The sequence below is a fragment of the Symphalangus syndactylus genome, chromosome 8, assembly GCF_028878055.3.
Source record: "Symphalangus syndactylus isolate Jambi chromosome 8, NHGRI_mSymSyn1-v2.1_pri, whole genome shotgun sequence".
NCBI classification, from domain to species: domain Eukaryota; kingdom Metazoa; phylum Chordata; class Mammalia; order Primates; family Hylobatidae; genus Symphalangus; species Symphalangus syndactylus.
In genome coordinates, this window is record NC_072430.2 from 146,300,376 (window position 1) to 146,322,758 (window position 22,383).

General features: G+C 60.6%; 2 protein-coding genes across 4 annotated transcripts in view; one reads left to right on the top strand and one right to left on the bottom strand.

Moving 5' to 3' along the window:
• The window catches only part of RTP5 (receptor transporter protein 5 (putative)), a 47,074-nt gene that overhangs the window by 20,471 nt on the left and 4,220 nt on the right, over positions 1-22,383 (top strand). The window lies entirely within an intron of this gene.
• On the bottom strand, positions 1,731-14,430 carry PDCD1 (programmed cell death 1). Of its 3 annotated transcripts, XM_055291276.2 has the most exons (6): positions 14,265-14,410; positions 8,130-8,489; positions 7,707-7,862; positions 7,457-7,491; positions 6,331-6,619; positions 1,731-4,031 (listed from the first exon to the last, which is right to left on the bottom strand). In XM_055291276.2, exons 1-5 carry the CDS (start codon positions 14,338-14,340, stop codon positions 6,380-6,382), a joined length of 867 nt encoding a protein of 288 aa, XP_055147251.1. In that variant the 5' UTR covers positions 14,341-14,410; the 3' UTR covers positions 1,731-4,031; positions 6,331-6,379. The 3 variants fall into 3 exon arrangements, with proteins under 3 accessions (XP_055147251.1, XP_063501437.1, XP_055147252.1); XM_063645367.1 differs by lacking the exon at positions 1,731-4,031 and having other exon boundaries at positions 5,211-6,619; positions 14,265-14,430; XM_055291277.2 differs by lacking the exon at positions 1,731-4,031 and having other exon boundaries at positions 5,211-6,616.

Consider the following 22,383-nt stretch of genomic DNA (forward strand, 5'->3'; position numbering starts at 1 on the left):
AGAACGCTCACTACTACAGCTACACCTCCCTGGGCCTCAGTTTCCCCTTCTGTCCATCAGCGAGGCTGAAGGCTGCCATGGGCTGAGGGCTCACATCTGGCCCTCCTGCCCCTGCCCCTGACTCCAGGGCAGCTGCATAGGCCAGGCAGTGGCCGAGGCCCACTTTCCCCACCCAGCCACTGCGGTTCAGCGGTTCAGCAGTTCAGCGGCTGACCTCCCAGCCCAGAAACAGAAACTTTTTCTCTTGCAAAACGGAAAGTGTCCCCATTAAACACTCACTTCCCGCTGGCTCCCCCGCCCCGGGCCCCACCGTCTGCTTTTTCTGCCTATGAACCGGCCCACTCTGGGGACCTCGTGTGTGTGGAGTCACACAGTGTTTGTCCTTTTGTGGCTTGTGCCCCTTGGTGTGACATCTTCGAGGTTCCTCCACGCTGCGGCGGGTGTGGGAGCCCTTCCTTCCTGAGGTGACTTCCTCTGTGCGGAATCCCCGTGCTGTCTGCTCCTTCTTCCCGCGGTGGACACGGGGCTGCTGCTTCCACGTGGCGGCTGATTGTGAATTGCGCTGCTGTGAATGTGGTGCACTGACTTCCATCTTTTTAAGGCTGAATACTACTCCATGTACGTAATAACTTGGTTTTGCAGGTTGAATTGAGATAAAAACTTAAGACCCCAAACCAACCTTGGATTCTGTGGCTAAGTAGTTGGGGACGATGGTGCCCCGTGCCCGGGGCAGGCGTCCTGCGCTCTCACAGCCCTGGCCAGCGGCCCCGGCAGTGCCCCTCCGGCCACACCCCGGCCCGGTTTTCTAAGGCTGGACAAACACAGGGGCCCCCACTGGTGGGTGCGGCAGACTGACTGGGGTCAGAGGTTAGGGGAGGACACGTGGAGATCCACCCAAGAAGGTGAGCTCGTGGGCTCTGCGTCTGCACATGTTTGCCGGTGACCTCTGGGAAGTGTTTCTACGAGGACAGGGGGTTGAGGGGGCAAAGGTCACACGGCCTCGGTCACCCTCCAGAGGACCCTCCACATCCTGAACTCTCCAGAATCTCAGGAGCCTCACCCAGACGCAAAGTGAGGTGTGTCCACACTGGAGCCCTGACGCACGAGGGCAGAGACCACCAGGACTCCCACGGCAGCCCCTCATGCGGCTCCGCCAGCCCCCAAGGCCTCGGCGCTGCACCCAGATCGCCAGCCCTGTCTCCTGTAGCCCGAGGGTAGGTTCCCTTTCAGAGGCCCCCGCTGCTCACCTTCGCTCCTGCTGGGAGCCCTGGGCAGACTCCCCCCAACCCCGCCCAATTCCGAGGACCCTGGGCTCCATCCACGAGGCCCACAGGACCTGCGGTCCCCCGTGCAGAGTAAGGCGTCCAGCGCCCACGCACTCCGTAGACCGGGCCGGTGTGGCCGTGGGCGGGGTGGGGCGCAGGAGTGGGGGCGGCGCTGCAGGGTCGGGGCGCGGGGGCGCGGGGGCGCGGGGTGGGTGGAGCTGGCCGGGCTCAGGGGCCCGGGACACGGGGCGGGGCCGCCCCTCTCCCGCTCTGGATCCCACGCGCCCTGGCCTCCTCCCAGCACTGTCCCCCGGGGAGCCCGGAGGCCCGGCCACACCCAGGGCGCTCGGGGAGCCGCGGCAGCTGCTGAGCGAGGCCGGGACGACCCGCCTGGGGCGCGTGGGTGGGGCGGGAGCGCAGCCGCAGCCAGGCGGCGACACAGGCCCGGGGCCAGCCAGGGACGGAAAAAGTGAGTGCGCGGCGGCGCGGGGCGGCCTGACGGGAAGGCGGGAGGCGAAGTGCTGACTGCGCCGCGTTCTCTCAGCCGCCGCCACCGCGGACGCCCGCCCGGCCGGGGACAGCGACCGCTTCCTCCCTCCCCGCCCGCCTTGTCTCTTTTTGTGAGTATCGATCTGAGCTCATGTTCTTTTAAACATACTCAAAGTGTGTCAATCAATTAGGCTTTTTTTTTTTTTTGACAGGGTCTTGCTCTGTCGCCAAGGCTGGAGTCAGGGGCACCATCGTGGCTCATTGCGGCCCCCACCTCCGGGACCCCAGGGATCCTCCCGCCTCAGCCTCCCCGGGAGCTAGGACCACCGCACCTGGCTAATTTAAAAATTTTTTTTGTGGAGACAGGATCTCAGTTTGTGGCCCAGGCTGGTCTCAAACTCCTGGGCTCAAGCGACCCTCCCGCCTCGGCCTCCCAAAGTGCCACCGTGCCAAGCCTCAATTAGGTTTTTAATTTTAATTTGGCATTGTTTGATGCTCAGACTGCTGCCATGTCATTTTCACACGACGGCAAGTTGGGGACAGCGAGTTGTCCCGTCCTGCGCTTGCGTCCCCTCATGGTCTTGAGGGCCCTGACTTTCTGGGGAGCCCTGGGCCTCGGCTCTCAGCTGACGGAGACTCCAGGGCGGGCTCAAGCCCCTGGCTGGCTTTGGACGGCTTTGCCGTTGCCGAGCCAGCGCCGTGAGCTCGTGGGCTCTGCGTCTGCACGTGTTTGCCGGTGACCTCTGGGAAGTGTTTCTACGAGGACAGGGGGTTGAGGGGGCAAAGGGCAAGTGCCCAGCGCTTACCAGACAGCACGGGTGCGTCTCCAGCTCGGCTCCCCCGCCAGCCCCTCAGGCCTGCTCCCTGCAGCCTCGCAACAGCCGCACCGTTGTCAGAGCTCTGCCAGCCTGGTGGATGTAGTTTCAACTTGTATTTTTGTTATTATGAGAGAAACTGAACATCCTTTCATTGTTTAAGGGATATGTATATGCACGCATGCACTGCCGTATATACGTATATTGTAGATACACACATCCGCACACCTGTACACACACACCCCACACATACCCGTGTATGTACATATACACATTTGTATGTGCACATATGTCCACACACGTGTAGACACGTGCACACACAGGCTCACACACACACATTTTCTCTGAGCTGTTGGGCTATGTCTCCACTTTCTCGCGTACTTTTGCCCTTGCTTTTTCCAGACTCTTAGATCTTCCTACGACTGGCATATTCGCTCTTTTGTGGTGGTGCAAATATTTTCCCTCAGTTTGTTTATGTTTTTTTTGCTAAGCTAAAGTTTTTTGTTTTCCAATATATGGAGTTCAGTGTATCAGTCTTTTCTTTAATTGCTCCCTGATGTCCTTTATTCATTGGGAATGCCTTCCCCTCCCACACTGTAAGAATGCACCCACGGTTTCTTGTTTCTTGTAGGGTTCCTTTTTTTTTTTTTTTTTGAGACGGAGTCTCGCTCTGTCGCCCAGGCTGGAGTGCAGTGGCGCGATCTCGGCTCACTGCAAGCTCCGCCTCCCGGGTTCACGCCATTCTCCTGCCTTAGCCTCCCAAGTAGCTGGGACTACAGGTGCCTGCCACCACGCCCAGCTAATTTTTTGTATTTTTAGTAGAGATGGGGTTTCACCGTGTTAACCAGGATGGTCTGGATCTCCTGACCTCGTGGTCCGCCTGCCTCGGCCTCCCAAAGTGCTGGGATTACAGGCGTGAGCCACCGTGCCCGGCCAGGGTTCTTTTTTTATGCTTCTCTCTCTGCTGCATTTGGGATTTGTGCATATGAGTCTAACTTAATACCTTTCCAAATGGCTATCCCTATCCCTGGGCAGTTGGTTAAAGTCTTTTTCCCCCTCACCGATTTGGGTCGCAGGGACTGGCCTGTTCCTGTGTCTTCTGGTGCTTATCCCACCCTGTTTTCATTACAGTAAGTTTCCCCTGAGCTCATAAAGCTGGTCCTCTTTCACTTTCTTTTCATGGTTTTTTTGGCTGTTACTTGCTTGTTAATTTTTCCATATGAGCATGATAGTTCCAGAACTGTGGTTTTTACTGGGGTCGTGTTAAATTTACAAATTGCATCGGAAGAACGTGCATGTTTGCAGCTGTGGCGCCTCTTTGGGGCCCAGGGTCAGGGTGCCTTTGAGTTCAGCCTCTGCGGCAGCTTTCCCACATTTGTGGCTAGGTTTATGCCGGGAGCATCTTCTCTCTTGCTGTCCTAGATGAAACATCGCCCACCACTCCATCTCCTAGGGCACTGCGCTGTGAATGGGGTGAATGGGTGTATGAGAACCATGAGTTCTGGACGCGGGCGCGCTGCGCTGTGAATGGGTGTATGAGAGCCGTGAGTTCTGGACGCTGGCGGGCTGCGCTGTGAATGGGTGTATGAGAACCGTGAGTTCTGGACGCTGGCGCGCTGCGCTGTGAATGGGTGTATGAGAACCGTGAGTTCTGGACGCTGGCGGGTTGCACTGTGAATGGGTGTATGAGAACCGTGAGTTCTGGACGCGGGCGCGCTGCACTGTGAATGGGTGTATGAGAACCGTGAGTTCTGGACGCTGGCGCGCTGCACTGTGAATGGGTGTATGAGAACCGTGAGTTCTGGACGTGGGCGCGCTGCACTGTGAATGGGTGTATGAGAACCGTGAGTTCTGGACGCGGGCGCGCTGCGCTGTGAATGGGCAGCATTCCCTGCCAGGCCTGATCTGCGGGATCTCACCGGGAGTTCCCAGAGCTGCGAGGTCTGTGTGCCTGTCCCTGACACAGGCATGGGGATTCTAACCCTTGCCCCCTCCAGGACCGGGCTCCAGGGTGGCAAGCACAGAATGAATCCTGGGGCGGGGCAGTGGGTGGGTGGCTGCGGCGCCCGAGGGCCTGGCAGGGCTCCCTTCCCAGCACCGTCCCGGTTGAGGGGGCTCCAGCAGGTGTGACCCCGCCTCCCCCACTGCCCCCACCCTGTGTACTTGGGGAGGGACCCTCAGATGCTGTGTCCCTCATAGCCCAGGGCAGCCCTCCCACCCGGCTGTGGATGCCCTGGCACCAGGCACCACCCCTGCCCGGAGGGACTGGCAAGCATGGGGACACGGGGGCTATGGAGCAGGCACAGTCACTCAGGGACACCCATGCCTGGCCAGGAAGCCTGGGGATGGAGGCCGTGGGACCCCCCCAAAGGCCTGGGCTTGGGGAAGATGGTGCCCCCAGCCCCGTGATGTTGGAGGAATTTTTCACCGGAGGGCTGTATGTGTGAGTGGGGCAAACAGGGTGAGGAGGGCCTGTGTGTTTCTGGGACAGCGAGGAAAAGGCCTGACTCAGGCCAGGATCCAGGGGAGCCGCCAGCACCCTCCACACGCAGCCTCAGCCTGGCTGCAGCCTTGCCCCTCCCTGGAGGCCTCCCTCCCTCCTGCCCACTGCCCCCACAGCCACCGGACAGGACAGAACTCCTTAGCATGCTCTCATATTTAATTATAATTATAATATAATAGAACCACAGGGAAGGGGGGTCCCTTGTCCCAGCCACTCAGGTGCCCGTTGGCTGCCTGGATGCTGGTGGTCCTGCCCCATGAGTGGGGGTGCAGTGTGTGGATGTGAGGAGTGGATAGGCCGCGGCGGGGATACTAGGCCCCCGGGGGGAACGCCTGTACCTTCCCACCCAGGCCCTGGTGGGAGCCCGGCCAGACCCCTTTAAATAATTTCGGGAATGGGTTCCAAGGAGAGCTCCCAGGGTGAGCAAATGGGGGGGCTCTAGGTGCCTGCACTTCTGCCCTCACAACACCCAGGTGGCCACAGCTGGGAGGGGCCTGAGTCAGCCCCAGCCCTGCCCTCCTGACCTTGGGACCCTAGGATATCACTCTCCTTAGTGGTGTGAGGGGCTGGGGTGGAATGGGGTGGCGGGAGGCCAGAGTGCTGGCTGGGCCTGAAAGGCCTCCAGCTCTGCCTGCCTGCTTACTGCCTCAGTTTCCCTGCCCCACAAAGGGCCTGAGGTGCTGCCTGGGCACGTGTGAAGGTGGAGGGGTTTCCTGCCCCGCCTACCACAGCCAGGAGCTCTTCTGACCTTCCCTGAAACTTCTCTAGGCCTGTGGGGAGCAAATGACTCCCAGGGAGTCCCCAGCCCCATGCACCTCCCACCCCTGTGCCCAGTCTTGGGCCCTGTGTCCAGGGCGTCTCGGGATACCGCTGCCAGGGGTACCTTGGCTGCTCCAAGGCAGTCTCCAACCAGCCCCCAAGTTCAGGCAGGAGGCTCCGGGGGCATCAGGCAGGGCCACGGCGCCTTCAGCCCCGGGCCGCAGGCAGCAGCAGCAGCAGCAGCAGAGATTCAGGGAGCTGGACGCAGGCAGCTCTGTGCTGGCAGGACCTGAAGCAGTGACTGCATCTGGCCCTCCCTGTAGGGGATGGTGACACCTGCTGCCTGGCCTCACTGTGGGCATTGAGACATGAGTCCTGTGGTGGGGCTGTGCCTGGTGCCGGTGCAGGCTGGAGCCCCCTTCGCCCCCAGGCAGCTCGGCCCCTGGACGGCCTGCAAGGGCCCGTTCCCTGCCTGTTTCTCCTGAGGAAAGGCGCTGACCTGGGCTCATGGTGGAGGGTCTGTGAACACCGGTGGCCAAGGAAGCCGGTCAGAGGGGCCAAGAGCAGTGTCCATCCTCAGGCCTCAGTGGCTGGGGACTCCGAGGGCCGTCGGCTGAGCCCCTGCGGGCGGGGGACGAGGTGCCCATTCCACTAGGAAAGACGATGGTGGCATACTCCGTCTGCTCAGGGACACAGGGCACGGGGGGCTCCGGGGTCTTCTCTCGCCACTGGAAATCCAGCTCCCCATAGTCCACAGAGAACACAGGCACGGCCGAGGGGTCCTCCTTCTTTCAGGAGAAAGGGAGGGGGAGTCAGCCCCACGGCCCACCCCAGGAAGGAGGCCTGCGGCTCCACAGCCTGGCTGCAGCGCCGGCACCGAACCTGGGCCCCCCACTAAGAGCTGCTTGCTCTGAGCTGTCCCACCACTGCCCTTTGTGTGATCTGGGGACACCACCCCTCCTCTCTGGCTCAATGTCCCCGTTTTTTTTTTTTTTTTTTTGAGACGGAGTCTCGCTCTGTCGCCCAGGCTGGAGTGCAGAGGTGCGATCTGGGCTCACTGCAAGCTCCGCCTCCCGGGTTCACGCCATTCTCCTGCCTCAGCCTCCCGAGTAGCTGGGACTACAGGCACCCGCCACCACGCCCGGCTAATTTTTTGTATTTTTAGTACAGACGGAGTTTCACCATGTTAGCCAGGATGGTCTCGATCTCCTGACCTTGTGATCCGCCCGCCTCGGCCTCCCAAAGTGCTGGGATTACAGGCGTGAGCCACTGCGCCCGGCCAATGTCCCCTTCTGGAATGTCCCTGGCATTCTTGCAGATTTAGGATTCCAAAATGTGACTTTTCAAGCTCTCCTGTCTCCAATGTAAGACAAGAAATGACCACGCCCACCCCACGCCCTCGCAGGTGGGCACACGTGTGGGCTGGGCACCCCCGGAGACCGCAGGCGGGCTGAGGCCCCAGGTCGTGGCTTTAGGGATTGGGGTTGCTGCCTGGGGGCCGGGGAGGGGTCCTGGCTGTAATAGAGTGTGAGCCCTACAGGCCATGTGGTCCCAGCCTGTCTTCCACCTCTGTCCACCCAGGAAGGAAGGCACAGTGGATCATGCAGGAAAAGAGTGAGACTCACCAGGGGCTGGCCGGTGCGCCTGGCTCCTATGGTCCCTGCAGAGAAACACACTTGGGGTCACCAGGCCGACCCTGAGCTGTGCTCCCCAGGTGGGGTGTCTTAGCCCAGGGGCCTTCATCAGGGACTTAGCCTTGTGGGGAGGTTGGGGGAGGTGGGGTGGGGTGTGGGAAGGGTTGAGGGAGGGGAGGCGGGAGTGAGGGCCGCCAGCACGGTTAGGGCAGGGCAGGCCGAGGCGCTGGGATGACGTTACCTCGTGTGGTCCGGGAGCAGATGACGGCCAGGACCCAGGCTAGCAGCACCAGGCTGCCCAGCAGGCCGCCCACGACACCAACCACCAGGGCTTGGAACTGGCCGGCTGGCCTGGGTGAGGGGCTGGGGTGGGCTGTGGGCACTTCTGCCCTTCTCTCTGGAAGGACACAAAGGTCAGGGGTTAGGACGGGGTCAGGTTGGAGGGTCAGGGTCTGGGGTGAGGGCAGACTAGAGGGGCTGGGGTGCTTCCAGAGCGAGAGGACAGAGATGCGGGTCACCGTTCCCCAGGTGCAGGACAGAGCCCTGGACTGGAGCCGGGGGGTCCCTGCCCTACGACCCTGGAGCTCCTGATCCTGTGTAGGAGGGGACACCCACCCCAGGACCGGCTCAGCTCACCCCTGCCCCGGGCCCTCCGAGGCCGCACCTGTCACCCTGAGCTCTGCCCGCAGGCTCTCTTTGATCTGTGCCTTGGGGGCCAGGGAGATGGCCCCGCAGAGGTAGGTGCCGCTGTCATTGTGCCGGGCCCTGACCACGCTCATGTGGAAGTCGCGCCCGTTGGGCAGCTGTGTGACGCGGAAGCGGTGGTCCTGGCCGGGCTGGCTGCGGTCCTCGGGGAAGGCAGCCAGCTTGTCCGTCTGGTTGCTGGGGCTCATGCGGTACCAGTTCAGCACGAAGCTCTCCGATGCGTTGGAGAAGCTGCAGGTGAAGGTGGCATTGTCGCCTTCGGTCACCACGAGCAGGGCTGGGGAGAAGGTGGGGGCGTTCCAGGGCCTGTCCGGGGAGTCTGAGAGACAGAGAGAGGTGAGGAAGGGGCTGGGAGGTCCTGCAAAGCCTCCCGGCCACCTGCTCACATCCCTCGGGCAGCAAGGGCTCTGGAAGGGCCACCCCAGCTGGAATATGTCGTCGAGAAGTCTCTGATGGGGCCTCTGCTGCCCGGGGATGGGCACTCGCCTCCACTGCAGAGCCTCTTCCTTCGACGTGAGGCTGCGGCTTCTGCCCAGAGCCTGGCTCTGACTTGGGTCCCCCCGATTTCCTACTAAGAGCCTTTACCCCCTTCCCTGTTGAGGCCAGTCCCCCAGAAAGGGCTGTTTGGGGGCTACCCATCCCCAGCCCCTGACCCTCGGGCACCCTGGCCTGGTCCTGTCTGCACTGCTCTGGCACAGGGGAGTGTGACTGGGCTGGGTGGGTGGGGGGCTGCCATGGAGACTGCAGCCCTGGGAGGAGGGTGGCCCCTTGGCAGGCTCCGGGTCCAGTCTTTGCCCCCTTTTCAGGACAAGCTCAGAGCTGGGACCATGTGGTATGGGCATTGCTGCCCTGGGAAGTGGGCAGTGGGCAGTGGAGCCTCCACATTTTCCAGCAAGACAGTGGGGACTAGAGCTCACAGAAAAGATGCTTCAGAGGCGAGATGGGCCATTGATTCGGACGTGGACAGACATGGGGCCCCCAACCCTGGGATCCCAAGACAAGGACCTCCTGAGACATATGCCTGTGAGGGCCAGGGCCTGGGACGCCCGCATGGCAACGTGGGGGTCGCGGCTCTTCCGCCAGGCAGAAGCACCAACACAGGGGCTTAAGATCCAGGCCCGAGATGCCCTGCAGTGGGGTGATTTTCCTGGCTCACCCACACGTCCCATGCCACAGGGTTCCCCAGATATGGCGCCAGCCCCGCACTGTCAGACCCAGGCCACTGTCACTCAGCTCCGCCTCAGGCCTGGGCATGGCCCCCCCCGACGAGGTGCTACAGAGACCGGGCCCTGGTTGCCACAGCTGCGGTCCCTCTGCTTCCTGGGACAGATGGCCTCCATGGCAGGTGGTGGTGATGACTCAAGGAACCATCAGCTCAGAGGAGGAAGGGGCTGCTGCCCTCCTGTCCCTGCAGCCAGGCTGGACCAGGGCGTGCTGGCTGGACATCAGAGGTGGGTGGGTCTGTCGTGTGACCAGGACCAACTCCTAGTGCCAACCTCACTGGGCACCTCCCAGGGGACGAGTGAGGGGTCTGAAGTGACCTTGAGGCCACCCGGGTGTCCCTGTTCCCTCTGTGCCCCATGGCCTCCTGGCTGCCAAGCGCTCGCCTCCTTCACCTGCGTGCCCGTCCCCCATCTTCCTGGTGGTGTGCCCAGAGGTGGCAGGGGCGAGGGCCGGCTACACAAGGGGCTGCTGAGGTGAGCCCCCTCTCTGAGACCACCCTTGTCTGCCGGCCGGCCAGGGGAAGCTTCCTGCAGAGGCGTGTGCAGGGTGGGCCTGGGGAATCTCCCAGCCACTCCAGAGTGGATTTTGACCAAGGAGGGCTGTGGGGTAGTGTGACTCTCAGGGCCAGCGGGCAGCCAGGCCAGGGCACTCAGACCTGCCTGAATGGAGGAAGATGGGCTTCTGGCTTCAGGGCCAAGAGGGCTCCTGGGAGGCAGCCTGGGACAGGGTGGGCTGCAGCCCTTACTGGGACTAGGCTGGGGCTGGGTGGACTCAGCACAGAGCGGGGGAAATGCCCTGCCCTCTGGGTTTCTGGGAATGCAGTGGGGACCCAGGGGCCCCACCACCACAGGCAGCCCCTCAGGGTCTCCATCTCCCAGGCCAGGGCTGCCATGCAACTGTCGGGACAGACAGGCAGGTGAGGAACAGGGGTCATCACGGGAACTGTGAGCAGGGACCCTGCATGGCTAGGAAGTGCTGAGGGACCCCCCCCAGCTGTAGGGCGAGGTGCTGGCGGCAGGACCAAGGCTGCTGCGTGTCCACACCGCAATGTCCATTGAACCATCTGTGCATTGTTCGTGTAACTAGAAACTTAACTGCTATTTATTTGCACACATTGGTGGAGGGACCTGCCCCTGACTTGATCTGTGCTGGCGCTGACAGGCTCAACCCTTTTCCTGTCTGGCTTGCACCAGCGCTCAGCCGCTGGGCCTCTAGCCAGGACCCTGGGCTCCTGCGCCGCCCCCCCCACCCCCCATTTTGGAATCCACCCTGGGGAGCAGGCTCAGCTGGGCCCCTCGGCCTCCCCTGCCCCTAACGACTGGCTGGGTGGGGTGGGGGCTAGACCTTGGTGTCTGTGGTTCAAGCAACCCCCTCTCCCACCTCCCCCAGCCAGTCTCAGAGACTCTGGCTCCCGGGGAAGCCCAGTGTGGGGGTGTTGAGTGGTGACCCCCACGCAGGGCCTGCCTCACCTCAGTCCTCAGGCCACCTCCTCCAGGAAGCCTTCCTGGCCTCCCTTGGCTGGTAGCGTCTACTAGGAAGGTGAATATTCAGAAACGACCCCTGGCTGGTCCTGGGTCAAGTTAGATTTGCGGTGTTTCCCCAGGCGCTCCCTCTCGGACCCTCGGATCCATGTAGGATCATGGGTTGATGAGAGAGGGCTGTGCCCTATGCAGGGTCGGGAGGGAGACAGAGCCCATCCCAGGGCTGTGGAACAGGCCTGTGAGGCGGCGGTGGGGGTGCTCCCGCAGAGAGAGCACATTGCAGGACGTTGCTTTCCAGAAGCGCACGGAAGGCGTGCCTGCCCCGGGTGGGGGAACCTGCTGGCCCAGACCAGACCCAGCATCTCTGACTGTGGTTCCATTAGGGACAAGGAAACCGGCCCACGGGCTGTGCTGGGACGAGGACAGTGAGCTTGTCCCTAGAGGACCTGGCAGGGGCGAGGAGTGGGGTCTTCCAACTCCTCATAGTCGTGTGTGGGTGGAGGTGGGAAGGGCTGTGGGCCGAACCATGTCCCACAAATTCCTATGCAGAAGTCCTAACCCCGTGACCTCAGAAGCTGGCCTTATTAGGCATAGGGTGACGGCAGCTGGGACTAGGTAAGATGAGGGCACAGGGCCGGGTGGGCATTGGCCCAGCAGACCTGGCTTCCTGTACCAAGTCAGAGTCACCTGTGTGGAGATGAAGGCAGAGCCCGGGGGATGCTTCTGAACCCAGGAACACAGACGGTGGCCACAAAACCCCCCAGCCAAGAGGCTGAGCAGACCCCCTCAGAGCACAGGGAGCCCACCCCGCGGAGCTCCGTCCTGCGTGTCCAGCCCCCCCACAGTGGGAGGACAGGCTCTGTTTTAAAGCCACAGCCGGGAGAGGCTGAGCAGACCCCCTCAGAGCACAGGGAGCCCACCCCACGGAGCTCCGTCCTGCACGTCCAGCCGTCCGTCGGTGAGAGGACAGGCTCTGTTTTAAAGCCACAGCTGGGAGAGGCTGAGCAGACCCCCTCAGAGCACAGGGAGCCCACCCCGCGCAGCTCCGTCCTGCACGTCCAGCCGTCCGTCGGTGAGAGGGCAGGCTCTGTTTTAAGCCACTCGGTTGGTGGAGCTTTGTTATGGCAGCTCCAGCGGCCCAGTCCCCAAAGCAAATGTGTCAATATTCTTAGTTATTGATTCTGGGTGAGGGATATTCATTGTTTTTAAACTTTTTTGTATATTTTTCAAAATAGTCGGTTTAAAATCTGACTTTAAAAGTTTGACTTTAAAAATCGGACTTTAAAAATATGTGTCATGGAGGCCAGATGCAGTGGCTCACGCCCGTAATCCCAGTACTTTGGGAGGCTGAGGTGGGAGGACCATTTGAGCCCAGCCTGGGGAACATAGCGAGACCCTGTCTCTAAAAAAAATGGAAGAAATTAGCCTGGTAGGGTGGCACGTGCCTATAGTCCCGGCTGCTCTGGAGGCAGAGGTAGGAGAATTGCTTGAGCCCCGGAGGTCGAGGCTGCAGTGAGCCGAGATCACACCACTGCACTCCAGCCTGGGTGACAGAGCAAGACCCTGTCACTAAAAGAAACAAACAAAAAAGTGTCAGGGGCTGGGCTGGGCAGTTTCCACAGATGACCCGATTTAATCCTCAGGACGCAGCATTGCCAGGAGGCGCCCTCACCCATGACCCCAAAGCACACGGAGAAGTCAGTGAGGGGCCAAGTCCTGGCAAAGGTCCGGGGCTCAGCATGGCAGCGCTGACTGGAGCTCACAGTGGCCTCACACCAAAGCGGAGGCCCTTATTTACGCTCCTGCCCTCGGACGGGGCCAAGAAGCGGCCGGGTTGGGGATATCTCATAAAACCCAAGGGAAACACACACCTGAGGTGGGAGTGGTGACCGCGGGAATGACCAAATGGCAAATGCAGTGAATAGATGAGGAGGGAAGAGAGGCATCCCGGAATGAAGACCACTGCGGCCGGGGTGGCCACATCCGGGTCAGGACACACAGGACTCCAGTCATGCCCACTGCGCCTTGCTGAGTGCCCTGTGCTGAGTGTTACCGGTGGGGAAACTGAGGCATGCTACCTGTGAGAGTCTTGTCTGGCACAAGTGCGGGCACCTGAGGCATGAGTGTCTGGCTGCAGACACCTTGCTCTTATCTTTCCCGCCTGGGTCGGGGAGGGTGGCGTCTCGAGGACGTGCCTGAGGAGCCGGGACACAGGGGAGAGGCTCGGCTCCCCTCCTGTCTTACTCAGCTCCTCCTCCCCTGTGACGAGCGCCCCTCTGCACTCTGGTTCCCCCACGAACGTCTCCCTGGGATGCCTTTTGGCCGCAGGCCGTTTGTCCAGCATCTCCAGTTCTGAGTCCTGAGTGATCCACGGGCCTCCCTTAAGAGGTGGCTCTGAGGCAGAAAGGCAGGGCCCCCGGCGAGGATGCTGCCTCAGGTGCCAGGCAGCAGGTCTCAGGAGAGGGGCCGAGGTGGGGAACTCCCAGTCGCCTGCCACAGTGAAGGGGCACCAGGACCCCCGGGACAGGAGCCTCCGGGGGGTGTCAGGGCGGCCCCAGGGGTGCCCCTCATCTTGTCCTCCCAGTGGCGTCACACCCTGGTACCCAGCAGGGCCCAGAGGGACCGTCTTAGGCTTGGCCTGGGGAAAACCACCCTCCCCAGGCCTTGGCATCCCCAGGTGCAGGCCGGCTGGTCACAGAGGGCCCAGAGTCACGGGCAGCCCAGGAAGAGGCTCCCTCTCTCCTCGATCCCGGAGAGTGAGGCCAAGGCCTCCCCCATGGATGGTCTGAACAGGGCTCAGGGAGAGCCCTGGAATCTGGGCAGAGACCCAGGCGGGCACAATCCCCACCCAGGAGGGATCCTGGAGACAGAAGAACTGTCCTCACTCGAACAGGTACACTTTGGATATAATGAGAAAAATATCACCAGCTTATCTAAACTTTGACGTCCTAAAGCCAAGGTTAGTCCCACATGGGGCTCGTCCCATCCTTAGGAAAACTCGAGTGAGGACCAAGGATGCCTGGGCAAGGCAGAGCCGCCACGCAGACTCCCCACGGCCAAGGTTTGGGGTTCTGGCCAGCCTGACCCATCATTCCACAGAAACACGCAGCCCCAAGGACCGGCTGAGAGGGGACAGGGGTCCTGCCTGCCCAGGAGCAAAGAGGGGACTTGGGCCAGGGGAGGAGTTGGGGCCCAGAGAGGAACCCAGGAGTCTGAGCTGCCCAAACTTTGGGCGGTCACCTGCCCAAAGCCACACAGCTCAGGGTAAGGGGCAGAGCTGGGGGCCAGGGCGGGGCCGCCACAGCACCCCCCCGACCTGCCAGGGACTGAGGGTGGAAGGTCCCTCCAGACCCCTGGCTCCGGGACCCCTGACCGCCGACCCCACCTACCTAAGAACCATCCTGGCCGCCAGCCCAGTTGTAGCACCGCCCAGATGACCGGCCAGGGCGCCTGCGGGATCTGCATGCCTGGAGCAGCCCCACCAGAGCCGCCGCCTTCTCCACTGCTCAGGCAGATGTGAGCGGAAGGGAAACTGTCCCAGGTCAGGTCGAAGGGAGGGTGCCCGCCCCTTGCTCCCGCCCCCTCTTCCTCCACATCCACGTGGGCGGGAGTGACAGAGGCAGTGCTAGGGGAGGAGGGGTGAGGAGGGGGTAGGACGGGGGAGAGGGTGGGGGAGGGAGAGAGAGACAGAGACAGGGAGACAGAGGAGATGGGGAGGAGGTGGGCCGTGGTCCCCACCCCTTACCCCGTGGGGGTCTGCCCAGCTCAGGCCCTCCCTCCTCTGCGTCTCTGCTCACTGCTGTGGCCTCTTTCCACAACCCGCCCGAGCTGCCCCTCCTGAGGCTGCAGGGTGGGGGCAGGCCCTCCTCCTCCCCCGTCCCCCTCTTCTCCCTGGGGGCCCGGCCTCCCTGCCTGGGGAAGGTGGGTGGCCCCCTCTGGGCTCAGGTTCCTGGGCTGCAGTGAGGGGTGGGCTCGACCCCACTCCCATTCTGTCGGAGCCTCTGGGAGCCTCCCGGCTGCCCACAGCCTCTGCCTTCCCGGCCCAGCCCCCTTCGCTGGGGCACAAGTGGCCCTACTGAATGACAACTGTCCATGGCTAATCGGCTCCCCCTCAAAGCTTCCACCTTCTGGATGGCCCTACACCATGGCCACGGTTCCAGATCTTTCCACCGTGTGATGCCTCCAACAGCCTGACGGGGGCCTGGGCGGTGGCAGGGGCTGGCTGTGAGGCTGACCTCCCCTTCCAGCCTTGACCTTCTTCCCCGGGGCCCTGCCCTCCAGCCCACTCGTGCCAGGGTGGGGTGGTTCAGGGGGTCCAGTGCCTGGGCCTGGCTGACGGCCTGGCATTTGTGAAATGGCTTGCTTATCTCCTTGCATTCTGTGCTGAGCATTTTATTACAGCGAATGGAAAACAGGAGAAATGAAACTGCTGATATTAGTGATGAGATGCGTCAGGCTCATCAGCTTAAAATAACCGAAGCGAGGCTAGAAACCGCCTGACAGCTGGCGCGGCTGCCTGGCTCCGAGAGACACTCGGCCCGGCTGTGAAGGGAAAACATTAAAGCACCGAAACGGTGGAAAAAGAGCATCAAAGATGATGTCTGCGAGGCGCGGCCACGGCGAGGAAGCTCTCGCTTATGAACAAAGGGCCACTCTCGGGTCTCAGAGATGTGAAGCTGTGTGGGTGGCTTGGTGGGGAGGTGGGGGCGCCCGGCTGGCCAGGTGGGCTTGGCGGGGGGGCCCCCAGGGAGCCTGGCAGCACCCACTGTGCTGCCAGAGAGCTAAGGTGGCCCGCGGCACTTCTCCTGGCACACCTACCCTCGTGCCCCAGGGGCTGGGGCTTTGGGGCTGGAGAAGTATTGGTCGGTAGGTGCCTCCATAGCGCTGCGCCTCGCTCAGGCAGTGGATAAGGGGCTAAGCTGCCCCTGCTGGCTGTACTTGTCCTGAAGGCAGATTCTGGACAGAACCTTCCTCTGCCCCCAGCCCTGTAGAGCCTTGTTCCAGCCTCCATTAAATGCTGTCTCTGTTCTGGGGCAGCAGTGAGCCTTCCTCAAGGCTCTGAGCTTTGTGGGACAAAGCTGTCATCTGAGGACTGGGAATGCCACTGTGTGGGCTGGAGTGGGGGCTGGGCCCAGGAGGGAGGCTCTGAGATGGGAGATGCTATCAGACCCCTAGAAGGTCTCCTCACCACCAAGGCCCTGCCCCCACAATTCCACCTGCCAGGGCTTGGACACGTGTCCCGGAGTAGGGGGCGGGCACAGGGAGAAACCCAGCTTCCATCTTGCCCCTTCCTTCTCCTTCTCCCACCCCTCTCCTCTCTCTCTGCAGTTCCTCCCTGTCACCCGCTCTCCTTCCCTCTTCCCCTCAGTCCCACTGAAGGCCCCTGGCTCATGGGAGAGGAGACCTGGTGGGGTGGGCCCAGCGTGGAGCCAGGGGACTGTGGCCACTGAGGCCAGGGCTGCCTGATGGTCTCTCCACGTCGCCACTCACCGGAGCACCTGCAGAGGGACACGTGGACCCAGGGAGGGTCTGCAGGGCTGCGAGGGGTCTGGGGTCTGAGCCTGGAGAGCACAGGACCTGCAGGGATGCAGGCATTGGGCATTGGGCCTGGACTAGTAGGCTGAACCTACAGGGTCCTGGGACCCCACCCCAAAGCAGATAGGCGGTCCCAGGGCTCAGGTGTGGAGTGGGGACTCATGGAGCCTGCACCCCAATATCTCACTCCAGACCACTTATCGACACCCTCCCCCAAACACATACAGTGTCCCCAACACACATGATTTCCAACACACTACACCCCAACACACACAGTCCCCAACACACACACAATCCCCAACACACAATCCCCAACACACACAGTCCCCAACACACACACAATCCCCAACACACAATCCCCAACACACACAATCCCCAGCACACACACAATCCCCAACACACATACGAAATCTGCAATATACACACAATCCCCAACACACATACGAAATCTGCAATATACACACAATCCCCAACACACATGATTTCCAACACACTACACCCCAACACACACAGTCCCCAACACACACACAATCCCCAGCACACACACAATCCCCAACACACAGTCCCCAACACACACAGTCCCCAACACACACACAATCCCCAACACACACAATCCCCAGCACACACACAATCCCCAACACACATACGAAATCTGCAATATACACACAATCCCCAACACACATGATTTCCAACACACACAACCCCCAAATATACATGCTCCCAGCACACGCACTTTCCTCCCACACACATCCGAAGCCCGTGCCTTCCACCCAGTAGGCTTCCACTGTCTTCTGTCACAAGGAGGAAAGGCAGGTGGAGTCCAGGGAGCAGGGTGGATGGGGCTGAGGGGCCCTTGGCTGGCCGGCCCTGCCCACCCCTCCCCCATCTCCTTTTCTCAGCCTTCCTTCCCAGGGAACCTGGACACCCAGGCCCTTCCCCCACCACCTGCTCCTTCCACACAGAGGGTCATGCCCCCTCCAAATCACTGGCCCTGAGACGGGAGCGGCCAGATTCAATCCAGGGCGTTCAGTTAAAAGATAATTTACAACAAGCAAAGTTGTATGTGGTTTTTGTCTGTTTATTTTCTTTTAGAGACAGGGTCTTGCTCTGCACCCAGGCTGGAGTGCAGTGGTGTGATCTTGGCTCACTGCAGCCTCGACCTCCTGGGGTCAAGTGATCCTCTGAACTCAGCCTCCTGAGTAGCTGGGACCACAGGCGTGCACCCCGTGGCCAGCTCATACCTAACATTTTTTTTGTAGAGATTGGAGTGGGGGCAGGGGAGGCCTCTCTATGTTACCCAGGCTGGTCTCGAACTCCCGGCCTCCAGCAATTCTCCCACCTTGGACTCCCAAAGAGTTGGGATTACAGGCGTGAGCCACCACACCTGGCTGTTTTGGTTGAGTACTGTATCATTTACAATTGAGACAACTGTAGATTTACTTGCAGTTGTAAGAAATTACACAGATGTTTCCTCATAACTCTGCTCAGACTCTCGGAATGATAACAGTTTGGAAAACCACAGGACAACGTCACAACCAGGTTAATGACTTTGATGTGACGCCTTGATCCCATCCTGAGTCCCCGTTCCTGGCTGATGTGTGCCTATCAAAGGCTGCACGATGTGGGCACAAGCGAAGGCTCCTGCGTCCCCCGACAGCAAAGCTGCAGAACGTCCCCGTCACCACGGGGTCCTCGGGGTGCCCTTGGCAATATACCCACCTCCCTGCTGGTGGCCACTAGCCTGTGCTCCACCCCCATCACTGTTTCATTCCAGCCACAGCCGTGGGAAGGTGCGGTTCGCATCCTTCCGGGATTCCCTGGAGATGCCTCCAGCGCGTGTGTTTCAGCAGCCCGTTCCTCTCTGTGCCGAGCCATCCAGGCTGCGGTGTGGACCTACGTGCCATTCTTCAGTTTAAGTGAGTCTGGGTGGACTCCAGTTCTTGGTGACTATGAGTAAAGGCCCCGGAAGCCCTGTGTGGGCCAGGGCGCCCAGGAGGCCAGGGGATCTAGGACTGCCTTCCGAGACAGGGGCCTTGCTCTCCGGGGCCTGGAGAAGCTTCCCCTCGCTGGGGGCCCTGCCGTGCTCCTGGTCTGAGAAGAGAAACCCTAGAGTTTCCAAGGGCCTGCATGTCATGACGCATGGCGCCGGGCACACGGCGGTGATGAGATGGGCCCGGTGTGCTGGAACATGAGCCAGCGCCCATGGAAAGTGGCGGGGGGAGGGGAATCCCCGCGCTCGCTCGGGCCAGTGGGAAGTTTCCATCCGCGCAGGGACGGTCCGGGGAAGCACAGGAAACAGCAGGACCATCCCGAAACTGCTTCTGCAGTGGGAGGCGGCGGCGCCCGGCTGGCCGGGTGGAAACCGTGCTGCAGCCGCCGGGCCAAGGGCACCGCGGTGGGGAGGCAGCGCCTGATTCACAGCAATTTCTGAGGTTGGAACAGGAAATGGTTAATAGTGTTTGCAAATAAAAACTCTCTGTTCTATCCTGTTTTCGAAACATTTCCCAGAAGTTAAAAAATAACACCCAATTTATCTGCCCAATTTAAGAATAAACTTTTAAAAAATTGAATGAGATATTTCCACAATTTATTATACATAAAAATAAAAATCGTTGGGCTGTTTGTTAAGGTGGCAGGTGATTTCTACCCCCCGCCGCTGTTTTCTAAACTTTCTAGAATGTGGTTAGTAGTTTAAATGTCAATTTATGTTTTAAATCCCCCAGTGTGTACATGTATATGTGTGTGTAGGTGTGTGTGTTTATGTGTACTGTATGTGGTATGTGTATTGTGTGTGTTGGTGTGTAGGTATCTCTGTTCATGTATATTGTGTGTTGTGTGTGTTGTGTACAGTGTGTGTGGCGTGTGGTGAGTGTAGTGTGTGTGGTGTCTTGTGTGTGTGTGGCGCCCCTGCCTTCTCACTCCAGGGCAGTGGGTGTCACTCAGGCCCCTGCCGGTCCGCCTGCTGGTCCGCCTGCTGGTCCGCCTGCTGGGCTCCCAAGCCGCGCTGAGCTGCGGGGGATGCGCAGCGGTGAGTGAACGATCCCCCAGGGAGGGGTGCCCCGAGGCTGAGTGCAGGAGGTCCCTTGCATTGCTCCTTCGGAATGGCCTTCCCAGCCCCGCAGGACCGCGGGTTGGAGGGGAGAGCAAGCGGCCTCTTGGACAGTGGAAGCGCCTTCAGCAACAGAATGGCTGGACAGAGGCTGCGTCCCCAGCTGCCGGTCCTGGGATCCCCGCCCGCCTGGGCAGCGCAGGGGCAGACTTGCCCGTGGGGCCCGTGGGGCTGCAGGGCCTGGGGTCTGGGAGGCAGCCTTGTCCCTGCCGCTGCAGCCACGAGCTGAGGTCTGTGTTGGGAGGGTGAGCCCCAGCACCTGCGAACGGCCACCGTTCTCTGCCCGGCTCCTTTTCCTGCCGGTCTCTTTCTCCCTCTGAGCAAGGACCACCATCCCGTCAGCTGACCGGCCCTCTGGCCCCAGCGGGCCTTGGCGTTTGCTCCTCCGGGAGCTGCTGCCTCTACTCCTCCAGGCCCAGGCAGTGCATCCGTCCGGCAGGAGACTGTGGTGGGACTCACCTGAGCTGCAAGTTCTGTTTCCCAGCAGGGAGGGCTGTCCCCGCCTGCCAGCTGCCTTCCCCAGCAGCTGAGCTCAGGCAGACGGTACCAGCGTGTGAGGAAGGGGCCCCAGAAGGAGAGCATGTCTGCAGGGAGAGGGAGCGCTAAGCCACCACACCAGGTGGGCAGCAGTGCTGAAGAGGCACCCGGCTTCCCCTGACAGTTTCTTTTCCCTGTGGTCCGATCTCCCACGCCCATCTCACCCTGTCCGGAGCCAGCCTTCGGGGAGGCTGGGCAGGGAGTGGGGTCAGAAGGCGTCTGCCCCAGGCCTGGGTCCTGGGGCCTGTCCTTGGAGGGACCACACATGCCTGGTGAGAGGCTCCCGTGGCCGGCTCCAGGCGGGTGCTGAACAGAAGGCCCAAGGAGGACCCTGCCACACGTTGCGGGGGCCCGTGGCTGCTGTGCACACTCTGCCTTATCCGTCCCTGGCAAAGAAGAGGGTGCTCATGGCTGGCTGATTTGTGAGGGGGCCACATAAGCAGCTCTTACAGAGCGTGGCTTGTGGGTTTGGGAGACAGACAAATGGGCAGTCAGACAGAGGCGTGGACAGGATGCCCTCTCTGCTGTCTGCCGCCCAGGCCTCTGGAGGTGTTCTGGGATGGGTCTAAGGAAGACTCAATTCTTGAGCGAATAATGCCTGGGCAACTAGCTCCCTGTATTTCATAAGGGCCAGAATTGCCATCCAAAAGTTATTTTGGGTGACTGTGGTCAGTCATCATTCCAAAGCTTTTCCCTAAACTCAGAGCCAGGTGTGGCCTCCAGGGCTGAGGAGCCTGCGAGGTGGGACTGGCAGGCAGGGCTGTGGCCCCAGCGTGGCAGGGAAGCAGCCAGGAAACACTGGCTCTGGGGGGGCTGTGGTGGGAGGGGGTCCTCTGCAGGGGCCCTGTGGACCGAGGCTTTTGGAGGCCAGTGGACAGCAGGTGTCTCTTAGACCCCTGCAGGGGCACACGACCAGGACCCCAAGGGGCCCACACACGCACAGTGGCTCCGAGCCAACCAGCAATCCCCAGGACCTCAGGTGCAGCCCAGTGAGCGAGTTAGGATTGCTCCTGCCAGCTGTGTGATCATCCGCAGTGCCCGAGAACAGTGCCTGGAGACCACAGTGGCAGCTGGCTTACTTCTCATGTGAACAGGAAACCCAGAGGCGGGCGACCCTCTAGTGGTGTGACGACTCCATCTGTCACCACGGCCCCGGGCTCCTGCCTTCCTGCTCCTTGGGCTCACAGCCCTGTGCTCGAGGAGGGTCTAAGACAGGCTGGAGGACGGCCATCATCCCAGCACTGATGGATAGAAGAAAATGAAGCTGGGATGTGACACGCAGGGCTTTCCCGGGCAGTCTGGCCCTGTATGGAGGCCCCTTCCCAGAGCACGTCCCAGTGGCTTCCTCTTCTATCTTGCAGTCACACCTAGCTGCAAGGCAGGAAGATGTCACAGGTTTGAAAGGGCCGAAAGAAAGGTTCAGAAATGAAAACTATGACCAGGCACTTGCTTGCCAGCGCTAGCTGCAGAGTGGACAGAGACGAGGAGATAAGTGTGAAGTGGTAGAAAAATGAGAAGAGGTTGTTCAGTGTGCAGGGCAGAGAGAGGGCGAGATGGGAGCTGTGAGGAGAGCCGGGCGGCCTGGAGGCTCCCGGGGGCAGATCTGTGCTGAGGTTTTGCAGAGGGATCGGCTGGCTGTCTCCACCCCTGCACGTCCCGGCTCCTTCTCATCTCACCCTTTCTTGTTGTGCCATGACAGGTGGCTGCCATGCACAGCAGTGCTGTTGAATCTCACAAATTAAACAACCTGAAAAGGCATGAGAAGCTGGGCACACACATCAAGTGTTTATGTAAAGCTCAGAAGCTGCACAGCTAAAGGGCTCGGTGAGGGAGGCATCAAAGGTGTTGCAGCCTCAACATGGTCTGTGCAGGCACGGCCAAGCTGGTGGCACCTCTGCCAGGAGGGCAGGGGGTGGGGGTGGGGCCGTGGGCTGAAATCGGAGGGGAACAGGCAGAGGCTCTGGAGGCTGGCAGAGCAAGGTTCTGTTTCTTCCTCTAGGACGTGGCGACTTAAGACTTTAGAATAATTTGTGAAGCTCTGCATTTATGTTTTAGGCATTTTATGTAAATATTTTATGTTTCTCACTAGTAAAAAGTTTAAGAGAATACACCCACGGGACAATCTGCAATGATACATGTTCTATAAAGTTCTTCTCAGCTTTGTTTATGTGAAAAGCATTAGTGCTGTTTGCAGAGAGAAGCTGAGTGAATAAGTTACATGATAGCCACAAGCTGGGAAAATACCAAGTGTTCAGCAAGGGATGACTGTTGGCCACTGCTCCTGACGCACAGTAGAAAGAGAGGGCTGTGGATGATTCCTCGGTGCG